The sequence below is a fragment of the Hydra vulgaris genome, chromosome 01 (genome assembly GCF_038396675.1).
Source record: "Hydra vulgaris chromosome 01, alternate assembly HydraT2T_AEP".
Taxonomy (NCBI): Eukaryota; Metazoa; Cnidaria; class Hydrozoa; order Anthoathecata; family Hydridae; genus Hydra; species Hydra vulgaris.
Window position 1 is genome coordinate 24,036,929 of NC_088920.1, and position 19,663 is coordinate 24,056,591.

Here is a 19,663-nt window from a genome sequence, read left to right on the forward strand (position 1 = left end):
CGAGTTTCTTGTAACGTGGGTCTAATGCCACAGCCATTTGCAACGTTGGCAATGCATCAATGTTTTCAATGCAACCTGAGAAGTCATTTAGTGTTGCAGATTTGAAACGTGCTATATACCCTGGATCGTCATCATTAACCCGCAGAAGTCTGCGCAAAAATGCTTCTAACGGAAGTACAGCCGAACATGTAGCATACTAATCACTACCAATATACTCAGTAGCATCTGCAAGTGGACCCAATACCGAGACAAATTTTGACATTTTCTCCCAGTCCAACTCCCTTAGTTTATCTCCAGTGTAATTCTCGGGATGGTCAATATGATACTGCTTAATGGCATCTTTCACTTCCAGCAATCTGGCTAACATTAGGTAGGTACTGTTCCATCGCGTAGCTACATCCTGCTGCAATTTGTGAAACTTCACATCGTCAGACCTGTTAGAGGTACTGGCTTGGCTGGCCTTTAGCTCTGATGTATTCCTTGAACTGTACTTAAAATGTCCAACTAGGTGTCGACATTTAGCCAGAATAGGAGATGAATCAGCTGCTTTCAAACCTGCTAGTATGCTCAGTTGAAGACAGTGTGCAATACACGGTACATGGCTGTAATCCGTCCATCCTATAGCAGCAACCATATTTCGTGCACTGTCCGTTACGATACAGCTAATTTTTTCAGCAATGTTCCACGTTGCGGCAAACTCTTCATAGAAACTGGCAACATTATCAGCAGTGTGCCCTGTCTTCAACATTTATGCAAGCTAAATTGACAGACGTCAGTTTCCACTCAGAATCAATCCAATGACCTGTTATCCCACAGTACGATTCATTGTTGGTGGAGGTCCAAAAGTTAGTAGTTAGAGCAATACTATGAATGCATTCTAGAGCTTTCTTGTGCTCATTCAACTTCTCATTGTACATCTCTCCAATGACAGTGTCGATTGTACGGCGACTGGGCAAAGTATAAGTCTGGTTTTGAAGGGCAATACGAAGCACCGCCTCTAGTCCAGCATCTTCTACAATTGCTGTTGGATGTCCAGAACTGGCAATCCAATGAGCTATTGCCACCTTCAGGTCGGCTGAGACCTTTTCACTGACAGACTTGTTTGACTGACACGTAAATAAATTGGTGATTGATTTTATCTGAGGGGTCATCTTACGTTCACTGTTGACAACCTGTTGATATTTCAGAGGATGCTTGTGCTGAAGGTGATAAGTCAGCGATGTGTTTGAGCCATGGAAAGCAAACTGTTTATTGCAGTGAACGCAGTATGTTTTGTCACCTTCGTCTACTTTACCATCAGCATTCAACTTGAAAACAAAATGTTTGCTTAACTTTCCAGTTAAATGTTTGACAGAAACGTTGCTTTCATTAGTTGCCGCAGCCATATTTGCAAAACAAACTTTGTTTACTTTAGAAACAGATATAGAAATGTAAGATAATGTTCCCAGGTCAGTAAGTATTTTAAAATATGACAAAATTTTTATTCGAGATTTTCAAGATACGCGCTTTCAAAATTAATTTTATATTTATCGAATTCTATTGAAAAATTCTAAATTTAATACTCTTTTTCGTCATGGCTAATGACTTTGAAACAATTGATTTTGAAAAGTTGCGTTTAGACGTTTTTAAAACTTAATTGATTAAAATTTCTTTAATCAGTAATATTTCGATTAATTTTTGCTGGTTTTCCGTTACTTTTTTTTTTTTTTTTTTTTTTTGCCGTACATATATTTGCCGTACATATAAAACTTGTAAAACTGAAAATAACTTCTTTGCGAATGATTTATATGAAAAAGATATATTTTTTTTATAAATTTTTATGCTTAACATTTATCAAATTAACAGATATCAAAATATATTGTTCATGCTAAAATTTAAATTAGGCCAAGTACCATAGCACTTTACAAATAATTTCTTTATAGATAACGTTAATAAATATAATATAAGAGAAACAGGTAATCTTGAGTTTATTCAAATTAAAGAATATTAAAGTTAACTTTAATATTCGAGTAGTTTTAATACAACTAGTTGTACTTAATATATAATATATTACCTATATTGAACATAATATATATTATTCACTTGTAAGGGCTTCGTGATAAGATCAGTACGATCTTCTTGAAGTCCTGTCTGTACTATTTTAATTATAATTATAATCTCGTTTATATATTTTGACTAAGGAAAATTGTAAATATTACTATTATAAATTACGAAACTTGTAAATATATATATATGTACGGCAAATTAAAAAAAAAAAACAAGTAACGGAAAACCGGCAAAAATTAATCGAAATATTACTAATTAAAGAAATTTTAATCGATTAAATAAATTAGAGATTAATCGATTAATTAATCGTTAATTTCCGCAGCCCTAATATATATATATATATATTATATATATATATATATATATATATATATATATATATATATATATATATATATACATACATACATATATATATTTATATATATATATATATATATATATATATATATATATATATACACATATATATATATATGCACATATATATATATATATATATATATATATATATATATATATATATATATATATATATATATATATATATATATGTATATATATATAAATTAGTAAAAATACTTTTCTAATTTTAAGTTTTCTTCAACAACTTGTTTCTCCATCAGTAGGTTCATCAGGAAGATGATGAAAACTTCCCGATGAACCTACTAATGGAGAAACAAGCTGTTGAAGAAATCTAGAAATTAGATAAGTGTTTTTACTAAATTACAATTGCTCTGTTCTTTAAGAACATTAAGCACTTTATTTGTAGAATACACTCATATAATTTATATATATATATATATATATATATATATATATATATATATATATATATATATATATATATATATATATATATATTAACATTTTTATTTCTAACAAGGCTGCAAGCAACCACTATTAGAGTTGGAAATTATTAGAAGAGAAAAGATGAAGTTTATAAAGCAAGAACACAATTAACAGACAACTTGAAAGGTTGCAAATTACATGAATCAGGAAATCAAGATGAAAGGAGCTAATTCCAAAGAACTGATGTTTGAGGAAAAAAACTAGACAAATAAGAATTTTTGTAGCACTTAGGAACAGTCACAGTAAAATGATGACTTGATTGAATGACAAGTAACACAAGAATGAACTTTAGTAGATGGCACAAGAGATGCTACCTCTTCAGAGCAGCACCCATTATATTATTTATAGAAAAGAGAAAGGGAAGCAACATTATGATAATGTGAGAATGGTTGAAGGTTGGCTGCGAGAGTCCAGGTCCAACTATGTTTACAATGCGTTTTTGCACCTCGTCTAAATGAGAAAAGAGCATCAATTAAACGGTCCCTCCAGATATGGCAACAGTATTCCATACAAGGACGAATTTGAGATTTATAGAGATAAAGAATAGAATTCGGATATAAAGAGATGCAACCTTAGCGAATGCTAATTTTGCAATCGATTTGATCTATGGTCTCCAAGAAAGATCAGAAGTAAGAGTTAATTCTAGAAGACGAAAGGTATATGACTCATCAAGTACATTACCATTTTTAAATATAGGAAGATCTAGATTGTTGTGATAACAATTAGCTGAAAAAATTAAGTTTTAAATGAGTTAAAGTTCATATGCAATCAGCAATCAGAGTGATAGCTTCTTATCAAGAAAAGAATAAATGGTAGTATCATCAGCAAACAATGCTACCTTAAATGTGGAATTTCAGGGAGATCGTTAATGTAAATTTAAAAAAGTATAGGGCTAAGGCTAGAACTTGAAGAAGAGTGCTGCCCATTGAAAACAACTTTTAAACTACAATTGATAAAGAAAGATTTGATAATCTTAAAGATGTTACCTGATACACTGTAAGAAGAAAGCTTATGGAGAAGACCTGCATGCCAAACTTTATCAAAACCTTTAGAAATGTCGAGAGTGATAGTCTTAACCTCTACACATCTATCTAATGCATGATAAAACCTATAAGTTATTGCTGCTAGATATGATATAACCTATAGATGATAGATATGATATAACCTATAGATGATAGATATGATATAACCAATAGGTTACTGCTGTTAGCAAATCAGCTGTAGAAGGAGAAGATCAAAATCCATATTAATGATCAGAAAGGTATTAGATTTAAAATGAGAGATTAAGTGTTTGTTAATTAAAAACTTAAAAACTTTGCTTATGATAGGAAAAAGACTGATTGGACAGTAGTTAGATGAGTCAGATCGCTCTCCAGAATTTTTGAAAATAGAGAAAAATATTTGAAAATAAACTGAAAAAAGCTGAAAAACAAGACTCTGATAAGCACTTGTTAAATAGTTTTGAAGGTATTCCACTAGTTGCATTCTACCTGATATTGCCAACAAACAGGTTGATCCATTGCTTGACATTCATATCACTCCATCTGTATCTAAAGTGATTTCCTGCCTAGATTCTTCTACAGCTAGTGGCCCAGACAACATACCTGTTATTGTCTTGCAGAAGTGTTCTCCGGAGCTGCCGTCTATACTCTCAAAACTATTCAACAAGTGCTTATCAGAGCCTTGTTTTCCAGCCTGCTGGAAAGCGGCATCTGTTATCCCTATCTTCAAAAATTCTGGAGAGCGATCTGATTTGTCTAACTACCGTCCCATAAGTCTTCTTCCTATCATAAGCAAGGTTTTTGAATCTTTAATTAACAAACACTTAATTTCTCATCTTGAATCTAATAACTTACTTTCTGACCATCAATATCAATTTGGATCTTCTCGTTCTACAGCTGATTTGCTATCAGTAATAACTGACAGGTTTTATCGTGCATTAGATAAAGGTGGAGAGGTTAAGGCCATCGCTCTTGACATTTCAAAAGCTTTTGATAAAGTTTGGCATTCTGGTCTTCTCCATAAGCTTTCTTCTTATGGTGTATCCGGCAACATCTTTAAGATCATTGAATCCTTCCTTTCCAATCGTAGCATAAAAGTTGTCCTCGATGGACAACACTCTTCTTCTTATTCTGTAACTTCAGGGGTTCCTCAAGGTTCTATCCTTGGCCCTATACTCTTTTTAATTTACATTAACGATCTTCCAGATATTCTCACATCTAAAGTGGCATTGTTTGCTGATGATACTACCATTTATTCTCGTTGTGATAATAAACCAACACCCTCTGATTGCTTGGAGGGGGCATTTGAGCTTGAAAAGGATCTCACTTCTGCTACAGCGTGGGGCTCACAGTGGCTGGTGAACTTTAATTCAGATAAAACTCAATTTTTTTCAGCCAATCATTATCGCAATAATTTAGATCTTCCTATATTTATGAACGGTGATGTACTCGATGAGTCACCTACTCTTCATCTTCTAGGATTAACTCTTACTTCCAATCTTTCTTGGAAACCATATAACAAATCAGTTGCAAAATTAGCATCTGCTAAGGTTGTATCTCTTTATCGAGCTCGTCACTTTCTTACTTCGGATTCTATTCTCTATATCTATAAATCTCAAATCCGGCCTTGTATGGAATATTGTTGCCATATCTGGGGCAGATCTTCCAATGATGCTCTTTCTCTTTTAGACAAGGTGCAAAAACGCATTGTAAACATAGTTGGACCTGCTCTTGCAGCCAACCTCCAACCATTATCACATCGTCGTAATGTTGCTTCTCATTCTCTTTTCTACAAATACTATAATGGGCACTGCTCTAAAGAGCTAGCGTCTCTTGTGCCATCTACTAAAATTCATACTCGTGTTGCTCGTCATTCAATTAAGTGTCATCCTTTTTCTGTGACTGTTCCTAAGTGCTCCAAAAACGCTTATTCGTCTAGTTTTTTTCCTCGAACATCAGCTCTTTGGAATTCGCTTCCTTCATCTTGCTTTCCTGATTCATATAATTTGCAATCTTTTAAGTCGTCCGAAATTGTTATCTTGCTCTACAATCTTCATCTTTTCTCTTTCAGTAACTTCCAACTTTAATTAGTGGCTGCTTGCAGCCTTGTTGGAAGCGAAGATGTTTAAAAAAAAAAAAAAAAAAAAATTTTTAATCCCATTATTAGAATAATACTTGGCATAAAGAATTGTTTAAGGACTAATACAGAAGTTTAGGGGAAAAGTCGTTAAACCTTTAAAAAATGCTTTGTGTAGTGAAGATAAATGTTATGTAAAAAATTTAATAAAAAAAGTTCCTCATTATTCTTGTATTAACAGAACTTACTGTTGATTGTGCAGGTCGATCTGGGACAGAAGTTAAGCAGATCATTCCTAAGCTAGAATAGCTTGAAAATCTCTTACCATTTTCAGGACTTAATGATCTAAAAAATATTAGTGTGAAAAAAATTATTTCATTTTCATTACGTATATATATTTTTTCAACCTCCTAAAAGTGTTCAATATAATAAAATAACACTAGATTTAAAAAAACTTTGAATAAAAAATATTTTTTGAAGTTCCTACAAAACCTTATTGAATACTTAATGGGTTTTTAATATAAAAATTATTTACTATAAAAAATATGTAAAATGATTCTTTTTTTAAATTTAAAAAACCTTTGTTTTTATGCAAAAATTCTAAAATAATCATTTTGTACGAAATAACTAATGTTTTTGAAATTTTGATATAATTTTTCTTCTTTCGAGATCCAGGTTGAACTTTTTTAAAATAGTATTAGGGATCCAATAAGTATTTAAAGGTCTTGAGGAACCGCTTAAAACTTTTTTTATTTTAAAAATTTCTTATCACAGTACTATTTTACTATATTGAACACATTTAGGGGGTTGAATCAGATACTTTCAAAAAAGTTGCTTTTATTAACTATCCAAATAAACATAGTTTATAATAAACACAGTTTATATCTTTTCAACACAGAATACAATTAAATGCATCATATTTAGGGTTGAGAAAACAAAGAAATAAAATGGTCTCTCCCTCCAATAAGATGGTTGAGTCTAGATTCATTAATGAGCTTGCAAAAATTTGATTTAAAAGTCTGTTAGCTCTGTTGCATTATATAAGTATTAACGTTTTTAAGTCTTTTTCTTTGTTTCTTAAAGATAAGTACTTAGATAAGTACTCCTAAAAAACTAGTAGTCAGTATTATCATTTGCCTACTATGTTTTAAACTCACTAGTTTCTACAGATTACTATGAAATAATGTAAAAACCAGAATAGAGTGGATGTTAATGTGAAATAAAGTATAGATTAATGTGAAATAAAGTATAGAGTTCGGTCCCCACCACGTACCTGGTAGTACCACGCTCAACTTATTTCTCCATGCAGCGGCCTTGTTCTTCAAGGTTTGTCTTTCAGAGTTATAGAGTTGAGAGATGGTTATAACCACTATTAAGCAGCCTCCTCATCTGTAGTGGCCTTCTCGGCTTTGAGGAGGTGAATAACAAAAAAACAAAAAACAAAAAATTAATTAAATTAATAAAAAAAGATTTAGCTTGAAATCAACTACATCTGATTTAATCACTTATAATGAGGATAATTAAGTTAATGTCGCACACTTAAATATAAACATTGTTATTGGTAAACTATAATTAATTAACTGGATTTGTAGTATATAATTATTTACCCACATTACTTGTGCATACTGTTTTTATAACAAAAACAATTTGTCAAAATTATATTACTTTAGAAATCTTTTATTAATTGATTTTTGTACATTTATTTTCAGTAAATAAAAGGTTTTAATTACTACTACCACCCACCACCATCTGTTATAGGTTCAAATATTATCATACTATAAAAATAATGCATATAAATTATAGCTATTTAATGTAAGTATTTAATGATTTGTTTTATTTATTACACAGGTGGTAGAAAAATAGGTTCGCTTGCTGCATCAATCAACTCTTGTTGAAGCTTTTGTTGCCTCCTACTAAAAAAACAAATTTAAAAATTACTGAAATGTGAAAAAAAGCGAAGAATATGATTTGCTGAATAATAATACCTAGCCAAAACTTCATTTTGCATGTTAAGAAGATCTGCTTCTAATACTTTTTGATGCATACACCTTTGTACCTAAAACAAAGTGGAAGTTTCAAAACAATTATTTTTGTGCACATACACAAATACACCCACACCCACACACACACACACACAAACATATTTTGGGTTGACTAAAAAGTAAAGAGCATTATTTTTTTAAATTTATTTATCATAAAAATTTTTATTTTCAAAGCTAATCTTATATATGAACCATTATTGTCAATGACCTTTTGTTAACGCTTAGACAAAGAACAAATGCTGTTGACATGAACTCTTTAGATTTTGAGCCAAGTAATGATTGAGGATCTGTTAGAGTGACTCATTGTCATCAAACCTTTCATTGCGCAAGCTGTTGATTAGTGATTAAAACAAATAATAGTCTGAATAATAATAATAATCTCAAATGAATATTTAAAACTGTTAATGAGACAAAACTTTGACATGTTTTAGAAATTTTAAAAACAGTTCTGTTTGAAGCTTTTTGAATTTAGAATAGATGGTTGTTGTTGTAGGTAGTAGGTTGTTGCCTTGATTGCAGTGTTCAGAAGAAGCAGTTTCCAGTACACAATACCGCACACAACTTAAGTAGGTTGTTGGCTTGATTGTGATTAAAAATCCCCAATTTAAAAGCAACTATTTTTAGCGCTTTGAATTTAGGAGTTACAATTGCCAATTGTTCTGGACCTAGCCACGGGTACTTTTGGTGTGACAATCTCTATTGATGACAAGCCAGTTAAACATGCCGTGCAAAGACAAGAAGATCATGCAGGTGTCTACCTGCTGACATAGCTGATAAGTATTCAGGTTGTGTGAAGGGTAGGCCAGAGTTAGTTGCAACACAATTTAAAAAAATATATCTATTTTGTATAACTTGGTTTTTATATATTTTTTTAAATTTTAAACCTTTTAAATTTTTAAGAAATTTTTATTTATTAAAAATTTACTTAAAAATCTATTAAACATAAGAACAACTTTTTGCAGAACAAAAATAGATTTTGGCAACGTATTAATGGAATACTTTTTAATATAATATAATATTTAGTTAACCCATAGGTGTGAAAAAGAAAGAGAAATAAAATGTTGCAACTTACCCCACAGTGGGGCAAGTTGCAACACAATACTTTAAAAGTTTGAAAGCTTCGCTGATTCTCTAAAATATTATTAGTCAGTCTATAATTTGTATTCACATAAATGTTATATAGGAAAAGATAAATACATTAAATATTTTTTAATTTGAGATTGGAGGCTTTTGTTATTACAAAAGCCTTGCAACCAACACTTTGCAGTTGCCTTAGACACTAAACCCTGACCTATTTAATTGCATATATTTTGTGAGACTTTGGTTGCAGAGTGGCCTAACTGCAACTCATAAAGCAGGCAGTGCTGTACACTGTTTATTTTTTATGATATACAAAAGTTGCAATGCAGAAGTTTTAATTGTCCTATTAGACTGTTTCATTTATTTTTTATTTATGTATTTGAGTGATTTTTTTATTTACATTTTATTTTTGACCCTTTTGATTTATTATCATTTCTTATTAAAACTTGATTTCCTTTTGTTTTACCTAAATTCAGAAAAAAACAAATAACAGGTTAGTTTGAAATATTCTTCATTTGAATTGATAACTACAGCTTTGTTGACAAAATGCTATTTTTTATTTACTATTTTTTCACACTTTAAAAATATGAACAATTTTAGTAATGTTTTGACATTTTCAAAAATTTAGATCAAGATAAAAAAAGAATCTGGTTGGATTCGAAAAATTACATTTAAAATATTTTAACTACAAAAATATAGCAAAAATGTGTGTGTGCGTTTGCGCACTTGCATGTATTACTTTAACAATTGTGTGTACTGCAAGGTCCTAACTTGAAACGATAATATACACAATATGGAAAAATATTCAATTTTAATTTACATGTATATATTATTGCATATAACTTTAAGTTATAATTCAACTTACCAACTCTTGGAATTCAAACTGAAGATTTTTACGCTTTTCTTCTGTTGAATTGCATAGCATTTGAAGAGCCTGGTGTTCATCCTTAATTGCCTATTCAAATAAATAATTGATTTTCACATATTTAATAACTTTCTTCTACATATTCAAAAGATTTATTTTACAACAAATGATTTTTAATAATAAAAGATTTTTATTATGATTGTTTATCATTATGATTTATACATTATATATATATATATATTTATATATATATATATATATATATATATATATAAATATATATATATATATATATATATATATATATATATATATATATATATATATATATATATATATATATATATATATATATATATATAGATTTATATATATATATATATATATATATATATATATATATATATATATATATATATATATATGTATGTATGTATGTATGTATATATATATATATATATATATATATATATATATATATATATATTATATATAAATATATTATATATATATATCATTTATATATATAATTATTAATATATATAGATGATTTTTATTCTTATTATGTTTCATAAACTTCTTTTACATTTTCAAAAGATTTTACAATGAAAATAACAACAATAACATATTTTAATACTTTTTCGAAAATGTAACGTAATCCTTAGTTTCTACGAATTCACAGACTTTATGGAATGATTCGTAGTGTTCTCTGGATACCGGGAAAATATACATTTAAATAAAATACATTTAAAAAAATAAATAAATAAAATTTTCCTTTTTCCTTTATTTTTGAAACTATTTTTGTGATTTAAAGTGACCTTATAGAAAAACCAGTGCATCCAGATGACTGTCTGATAATCTAGTTCTAAACTTTATAAAAAATAAACTGTTGAACTAAACACTCTTTCAGCTTCAACACTGGGTGGTCAATTAAGTTAAATGTGTTTTAGGTAGTTGCTTCAAACAAATTGAATTCTCAACGCATAGTTGACTTATTGCAATTGACTTATTGAACTGACATTACTGTTATTAAGCATATTAATCATAATGTTATTAATCAGTTATTATTCATAATGTTGATAAGGCTATCATTATCATTAATTTTATCTCCTACTTTTGGTATATTTTCAAATATAAGGAAAAGTCTCTCAGTTAATTCAATAGCTATATTTATCATTTCTGTTTTATATGGTATGCAAAACAAGTTACAGCACATAACTTTTTAAAGACTGGATTATCTAAAAACCTTATTAAACCAACAATATCACTTTTCCTACTTTGACATATCCTTTTAACTAGAGCATTCTAAAGATATTTTGTTAAATAGCAATCTTGAGCATCAAGTTCTTTATTAATAAATTTTAATGTTTCATCAGCTGTTAATAATGCTGCTAAACTTCAACAAATCATTTCAGAACCTAAAACAATTGGCTTTGCTAAACTTTAAACTTCTTTCAGCTCATCATCAGACAACATGAGTTTTTCTAACCTGAGATCCACCATAGATTTACCAACTGGTTTTTTAACTTTAATAAATCTTTGAATGATGGCCAGCATTGAATTCCGACCTTTTGAATCTAAAATAAGAACTAGCTCTTGTACAAACTTGTTCACTTTTAAAATAACAGTTCAAAGTATTTGTTTTTAAGGGAGATCTTTTAAAAATTACAACAATTTTACAAACTTTAACCAGAACCTTATGAAGTTCAGAAACAAGACTGGAGCTTGGTAACTAATTTCATTTTCATCCTCATTGTTATTTTCATCATCAAAAAAATCATTTTCAATATCTTCTTTATTAGAAATCTGATTATTTTCAATTTTTTTTTTATAAATTACATCAACTAAAACTAAATGTATTGTATAGGCAAAACAAAGTTGATATTCGGCATGAGAAATACTTCCTAATATTTCCATAAGAACAGATGGAAGCACCATCTGTTGTTATGCAAACTACATCACTAGAAAGGCTAACATTAAACATATCTAATTTTTTGATAAGTAGATTAAGGCAATCATTTGCATTTAACAATTTAATTATTCTCTCTAATCCAAGATTTATGAAACCACTATAAAAGTGAAGACTTATATTCATAAACCTTCTGCCATATTTTGAACTTGAATTTTTTTATTTTTTATTTCAAGTATTTTTCTTCAACAATTTTGATATAACATTTATAGATAAGATTTATGACATCTGTTTTAGATTTTAGTAGACTGCAGCTTTTATCATGAAGCAAATCGTGAATTTGATCCGTATCACCAATTGCACTTATGGAAAATCCATCAATAGCAGCAAACTTAGCCAATCGTTCTCCTAATGAAATCTTTTTTATTATTGAATTCATTGTAGATTGAACACAACATTTTTTATTCGGCAGTTCACCTTCACATTCTTTATTTAAAATAATACTGTAGATTTTCTCTGAATGTCTTTTCAACCCACCCACCTTTAAGTAATATTAATTTTTAAAAATGTTTGCATTGTGCCTTGTTATTTTTGAGATCAAAATAATTCCAAACCTTTGAAATTTTACGATTTGAGAACATTTTTATAATGTTATTTAAAATTTAATCGCACAGTGATAAATTTCAACAATTATACAATAACATCAGGTGATCTTTTGATGGTCCGGAAAACAAAATGTTATAAAGGTAACAACCATAACCAGTCAAGCATAAAATAACAAACGATAGAATCGATTCAAACAAACTGTTTTTAGTTAAACGAAGCATTGGATTAGATGAAGCATGAAATGTATAAACAGGCAAACTTAATTACAAACAATTAGACCGAGACACATCTAACAATCTTATAAAATATATTTAGAAGGATATAATATATTAAGCAGAGTTGTATTATGTAGAATTGAAGAATATTAAGTAGAGTTGGTAGTTGCATGAGGAGATGTGTGGAGTAATAATTATAAGGAATATTAAATGTAAAATAGTACCAGTTATGTTAATTGAAGAATTTATAGTAATAGAGAATATATTGGAATAACTTAAGAGTTGCTGGATATATTTTTATTAACTGCTAACCTAATGGAAAGAATAAAGGTTCAGGATACATTTAAAGAAAAAGTAATTGTAGCACATAACAAAAAAATTCTCTTTTTGGCGGGTAAGTTAAATGATTTGTTATTGAAATCCATGGGATTTCGGATAACAGTTGGGAAAAAAATTTCCAGGTATTTCGGAATTTTTTTTGTTTTTCCCAGGAATTTCCTGGGTCCAATCCCTAATTACTAACCAATTAAAAATTGCAATTAACAAAAATTGTGTATAAAAATATACAGTAGTAACTTATTGACCTTTGAACCAAGTTGATTGTTTGATAAAAGCACAATGGCAAAGTTAAGAGATCAACACTTGAGAACATTCTTAAACTAAATAGGATAGAGTCTTAAATAGAACTTGAAATAATTCTAAATACATGGCCTATATTTATCAAAAACAATTGTAAATACAACTAATGTTGGAGAAGCCATAACTGCTACTTGGAGAAACCCAAGACAACTTGAGGGCTACTTCTTAGTTTGATAACCAACTTTGTTTACCCTTTTAACTTCACACATTTAAATAACTAATTAATAACATTAAAGCAGATGTGACTAATTAATTGACAAATCATTTACAATTTTTTGCATTATTTTTGAAGGATGATTAAATTTTAAGTATTTTTTGCAATTTTTTTCACACTACAGAGGCAAAGTTATTCAATTCAAAAAAAATATATTGTTTTAGATGAAATAAGTTTTTTTGGTAATTCTTTTAATTAAATAAACTTTAAAATCGTTACTAATATAACATAAAAAAATGCATTCAACTTGACAACTTCATGACACTACACTTTTTTTCAAAAGATTTTTTGTCAACAGTGTTTATATATGATGAGTAATTTACCCCAATTTTAACTAAATAATTAAATTAAATGTTGAAAAAAATTTAAACAAGGTTGACAAAAAATTATCAACCTCTGACACTATCAGGTTTACAATTAGGCTAACATTGAGTGATACTGACCTAACAGCAAAAGCAGTTGCCAAGAGTGTTTTCATTAATCAAAAACGTTAGAGGATTACAGGCGATCAGATATCACCATAGTTCTAACCATCAAAACAATATCAAATCAAAATGATATAGAGATACTATTATGCACAAATGTTATAGAATATCACTTCCGCTTTTTTAAATACAGAACAATTTGTTTTATAACCAAAAGAAAGTCAGAGAAAACTTTATTCAATAATTATTCAATAAGGTTCACAAAATAGGACCCTTATTGATATTGACAAAAGCAATTTAAAACAATTGAAAAATGAAAGAAAAGCCCATTGCACCGCATTAGTTAAGACCATTTATAAACTATTCAAATTCTTTTTTTGGAATTAGCATGATTTTGTCAGCGTATTACATCCAAACAAGAGCCTAAGATACTATCATTTTTTTTGTTTTAACCCTTTGCGGTCCAATGTCCAATGTGATTGGCTGAACTACATGCCATTTTTCAGCAGTTTTCTCTAAAAGTCGGTTTCTTCAGATACATTGGATGCTGCACATACCCCCACCATCAAATCCATCTAATGAATTGAATCGTGCATCCTGTTGTATCAGAAACAAAAAGTTCCTGTTCCAGAAATTTTGTTCATTCTCGGAACATTGCAATTGATGAAAGTACTACTGGATTATAAGATAGGGTTGCATTTTGCATGTAAAATCCACAAAAACCTACAAAGCCTATAGTAAAACAGGTTATAATAGTTTCTTTGAACTGTATTATGGTAATTGCACTACTGAAAGTTTGGCAAGACCTATGATCCAGTTTACAAGTGGAATCGTGTTGCATTTATGTGATGAGCTTTTAGAGGCTGCCTTAGGTAGTGGTTATCACTTATTTACTGACAGATTATATACTAGTTTTCCTCTTGCACAAGAGCTCTTCAAAATGAACATACAAACTACAGGGACAATGATGAAAAATAGAAAACACTTACCTGAAGATATAAAAAAACTAAAATTAAAGAAGCACAAAGTTTCTTCATATGTACACTCTTTCAATGTTATGGTTTTGACATGGCAGGACAGGCGACAGGCTCTGATTCTGAGTACTTTCCATAATTCAACAACTGGAGTTGCAAAACAAAGAACAAAATAAGGTATTGTAGACATTGATAAACCAATTGTTATTGTAAATTATTCGAAACATATGGGACCTGTTGAAAATGTTTTTCTGGTTGTTGGAAGTTGCAGTTGTAAACAGTTATATATTGTTCAATAAATTTTGTGAACGCAATGGTAAAAACAAACTTCGACACCTAACCTACAGACTAAACCTCATTGAGCAATTAATTGGAGCATGTCGTAACATTCAAGAAGAAAGAGGAGGGCGATCACATTGAACACCTCAACTAAACATTTTATTGCACAAGTTCCAAGTAATAATACCAAAGACTGACTAGTCGACAGTAATAAAAAAACACAGGGTGGTAGAAGAAAAACTGTATACTATTGTAAAACCTGCACTATAAAACCACTATAAGACTGACTTTCATGTAAAATAGGGTATCCAAAGACAATATTTTTATTCTAGTTTATTTAAACAAAATTGTAAATTTTAATTAAATAAACTAGAATAAAAACAAGTGTTTACATATTTTTGTTTTTTCTTTCTTGTTTAGTACTTGCACTTAGGTCATAGTGTTTTTATTATTGGCAGAACAAAAATTAAACAATTTAGAGCTTCACTTAAAACCTATTTTTTATAAAAAAATAAATAGAAGCAATGGGTCAAACGTATTTTTTCTGCTATATTTTAGGTCAATAAATTAAAAAAATTTGGACCTGATAGGCAAAAAAAAAAATTTTTCAAAGACTTTAACACAGTGGGCCAAACAGTGGACATTGCTTAAAAATCAATGTTACCAAAATAAATTTAAGTTAGTTGTTATTGAAAGCCAAATAAATTTCCAGTTCATAAAAAAAAAAATTAATTTATAAGCATAATTTGTTCAGGAAGTATACAAATTTGAATAATGTAAATTTGTTGCAAAAAATATGTAATAAATATAAATGATACATAAAAGTCATTTTTGGCATTATATAAGAAAAACTGTCACTATATAAGCAGTGCTAATGTGGTAATTGTATGTAGAAACAATCTTAGACTGCAGTTTATGGAAATGTGAATAATAACATCATAGATTACAGCACAAAAATTTTTAATGTAAATAGTTTTACATTATTTTGTATATATTTTCATAAGGGGATTTAATGTCTAGAAATTAAAAAAAAGGATTAAGTCCAGTTTTTGACCAATACCTCCACCCCCAACTTCCCTAGCCCTCTTTTTTATTGAACTTTTTTTTTTGACTAAATTTAATCTAGTTAGTACCACTATTAATTAAAAAAAATACTGCAGCAAAGAAATCTGTTTTAAAATGAACAAATTGCAAGAGTTAAAATCAAAACTGAGAGCTTTGTGGTGTATATTATTAATTTATATATATATATATATATATATATATATATATATATATATATATATATATATATATATATATATATATATATTAATGTTTTGTTATATAATAATATATATATTAATGTTGTAAAGTAATGTTTTTGTGGTGTATGATGATGTGGTGTATATAGTAATAATATAATATTTTTACTTTTCATGTTTACTTGTTTATATTTTGAATTATATTATTTTAAGTTTAAATCATTTTGTTTAAATAGTTATTAGACAATGAATCAACAAAAATATTTATATTTTTAGTTTAATAACAATGAAGCTCACTGAATTTGATTTACTTGAAATTTTCATTGCTGAGGAAAATAAACAATCAAAAACTATTTCTGCAAACATAATAGGTTGTATACTAGTAATTACTAAGGTAATTGGCTCTGATAAATTGACATTTGCACAAATAACAATAGTTCAGAATAGCTGGCAAAGATCTGCATCTGAAGAAAAACCAACTTAAAATAATGGGCTATGCTGGCTTATAATTCAAGGCTGGTAAAGGAAACCTTTCTTGAAGAGTATGTTAAAGAAAAACTCTTTCAATAAGTTTCCAATAGAATCAATGTCAATTTAAACAGTTTGTGCTTGTGTTGTTGGAGGTGCATATTGTGATCATGTGCACATGCTCAAAAAATCAATGTTTGAATATTGAAAGAACTGAAAATGGTTTTGTAATCAATCATGACAATGTAACTATGAACGAAATATTTAACCAACTCGAACAGGAAGACGTTTCTTTACTTAAAAAAAAACCAATTATATCACAAGGGCCAGACAAACCATCAAACCAATTTCAATCTGTGATGTAAAGCCAATGCAAGTAAATTGGTATCTTGTAATAGTGTTCATATTATTCTATATTTTTAATATGTGAACATACTTGATATTAAAAGTTATTACATTTAGAAATTACTGATATTTTTGTAGGTTCTTCATGCTTTACTGGGTATATTTGACCGTTTCATGAAAACTGTTGCACATGTGAAAGCTGTTGTTTTTGATTGGTCTGAGTCCCCTTTTAGTGCTTTAAATAGCTTTCTGAAGCAAACAGAGTCTTTATTACAAACAGAGATATTAAAAAAAAAACAGGTATAAAATGGGTTTACCTTAATGAAATTGGAAAAAGAGGAACAACAACAACAGGTTAGATAGCTAGAGAACTATTGAACAAAAAATCAAACAGGGATTTAATTATTGCACAATTACCTGCTTCCACAATTACCTATCATGAAACATTTCAAAAGTTCTAATCGGTGCTCTCAGTAATTCTTTGAGTATTTTCCTCAAAAAGAAAAATTTATGTGGATCAATATAACTATATTTGTATATTTCTATTGTGCATTCTATTCTTTTATTTATTCCTATTTAACGAGTTTTCACCTGTTACAAAAATAAATTTACCTGGATCAGAATAACACCATCGTCTCAAACTGATTGGTCATTCTCAGGCGCTAATTTTGAATAATGAAGAAAGTTCTCTGGGAAATCTTTATAATTCAGGGTTAAAAAGTTATAACAAAATATTAAGATTGATACTGGACTAACATACTAGACGTTCAAGAAAATTTTTCACTTTCAAAAAACTGCTAAATTGACAATTTAGCCTACACCATTAACTGAATGTGGATATTGTCTAATCAAAATTTTTTTGACAAGAGATACAAGTCAAAATCATTTTGCAAATTTTGGTATGAATGAGGACATTCTGATAAATATTCTCATAAACAAAATGTCTCTAAACATATTCTATCTGAAGATGACACATTTTAAAATGTTAACAATTATTGTTAAAATTAATGTTTAAAATGAATAAATTACGTATTTTAGGACTTCTTTTGATAACTTCTATTATTTTGGTCATTGAAGTACCTATGTTATCTTTGTATTACAAAATATACACACATATTTATAAACATCTATGCGTATTTTTGCTATAACCTATAAAAAAGCAAATTTTATAAAATTTTCAATATTTTGTTCTTTTAAATTATGACCTAAATATCCTGCAGCAAAATTATTTTTTAGTATTTCCAAAATTTACACATAAAAACCTTTCCAAAAAGTCTTTAATCAACCCCATAGCACTTCCTGTTCAAAAGATATGAACCAATGTCGGTGAAAACAGCTGTTTGGCCCACTGTGCTCAAAGGTTTAAGTATTCATAATGTTTAAAGAAACTTTTCTTTTTTGGATCTAATTTTAAAAACTTTTTTACTATCCCTAATTGTGAGTCTAAAAATCACCAATTTTGAGTCTTTAGATCAAATCTGCTCAACAGCGTTAACTTAATTTTAATTAAAATTTTTTCAAAAAGTGTCTTATCTATTATAGTTCCTAACTCTAATCATTGGAAAGCATTTGCGGTTGCACACCCTGTTTGTCCACATTTAAAGTAATTTTTAAGACATACTAACCACGACAGTTCGCATCTTTTAACTTATAAAGTGTTTCAATAATTTGCAGCAAAGAGAAAAATTTATCCACTAAGAAAAAAAAACAATCTTTAAAAAAAGGAAACAAAATTGTAAATTTTAATTAAATAAACTAGAAAACTTAATAATTAAAAACAAAAATTTATGAAAAAAAAATTTTTTATAAAATTTTTATACAACTTTTATATTCTTTTTTTTAGAGTGATTGTTGTTTTTAGCTACCAGATTTAATACAAGTTGATGAAAAAAACATCTTTTATAAAAATTTAACAACAATTGAAAGTTTTGATATTTAATTTAATCACAATTTTCACCAGTCCATTATATTTTAAAAACTAATTTGCTATGTACGCTAAAACTATGAGAAATTTTGTTAATTTTGACATCTTTTTGCTTTTAAAAATGTTTTTGCTATATTTGACGTTTTTTCTCAATACTTATATAAGAAAATAAATTTTTATATGTTTATTTATATATTTATTTATATATTATATATTTGTAAAGTATATTACTTGATTAAAAAATTTTGTAATGGCAGAATAAATTAAATAAAAGAATAACATGGTTCCTTTTATATATGTATGTATATATATGTATACCGCATTTGATGAATGTCTGAAATCATTTCTTTTATATTGTCCAATTTTTAATGTTAATACGAATTGCTAGAGGTAACAAACATAACGATTGCTCTGTTTGAAAAATCTAAAAATTAAAAAAAATGTTTTGAATAGGCTCC

The 19,663-nt window shown here is 28.4% G+C and overlaps 1 protein-coding gene across 5 annotated transcripts in view; it reads right to left on the minus strand.

Moving 5' to 3' along the window:
* The window catches only part of LOC136075220 (autophagy-related protein 16-1-like), a 53,829-nt gene that overhangs the window by 7,782 nt on the left and 26,384 nt on the right, over nt 1-19,663 (minus strand). For 4 of the 5 annotated variants that reach the window (XM_065787710.1, XM_065787711.1, XM_065787708.1 and 1 more), the window contains 4 exons: nt 9,964-10,053; nt 7,962-8,032; nt 7,821-7,889; nt 6,225-6,321 (listed from right to left, as the gene is read on the minus strand). In XM_065787710.1, the coding sequence (XP_065643782.1) occupies nt 6,225-6,321; nt 7,821-7,889; nt 7,962-8,032; nt 9,964-10,053 (327 nt within the window). The remainder of the gene's footprint in view (nt 1-6,224; nt 6,322-7,820; nt 7,890-7,961; nt 8,033-9,963; nt 10,054-19,663) is intronic. The other variant, XM_065787709.1, reaches the window with a different exon arrangement.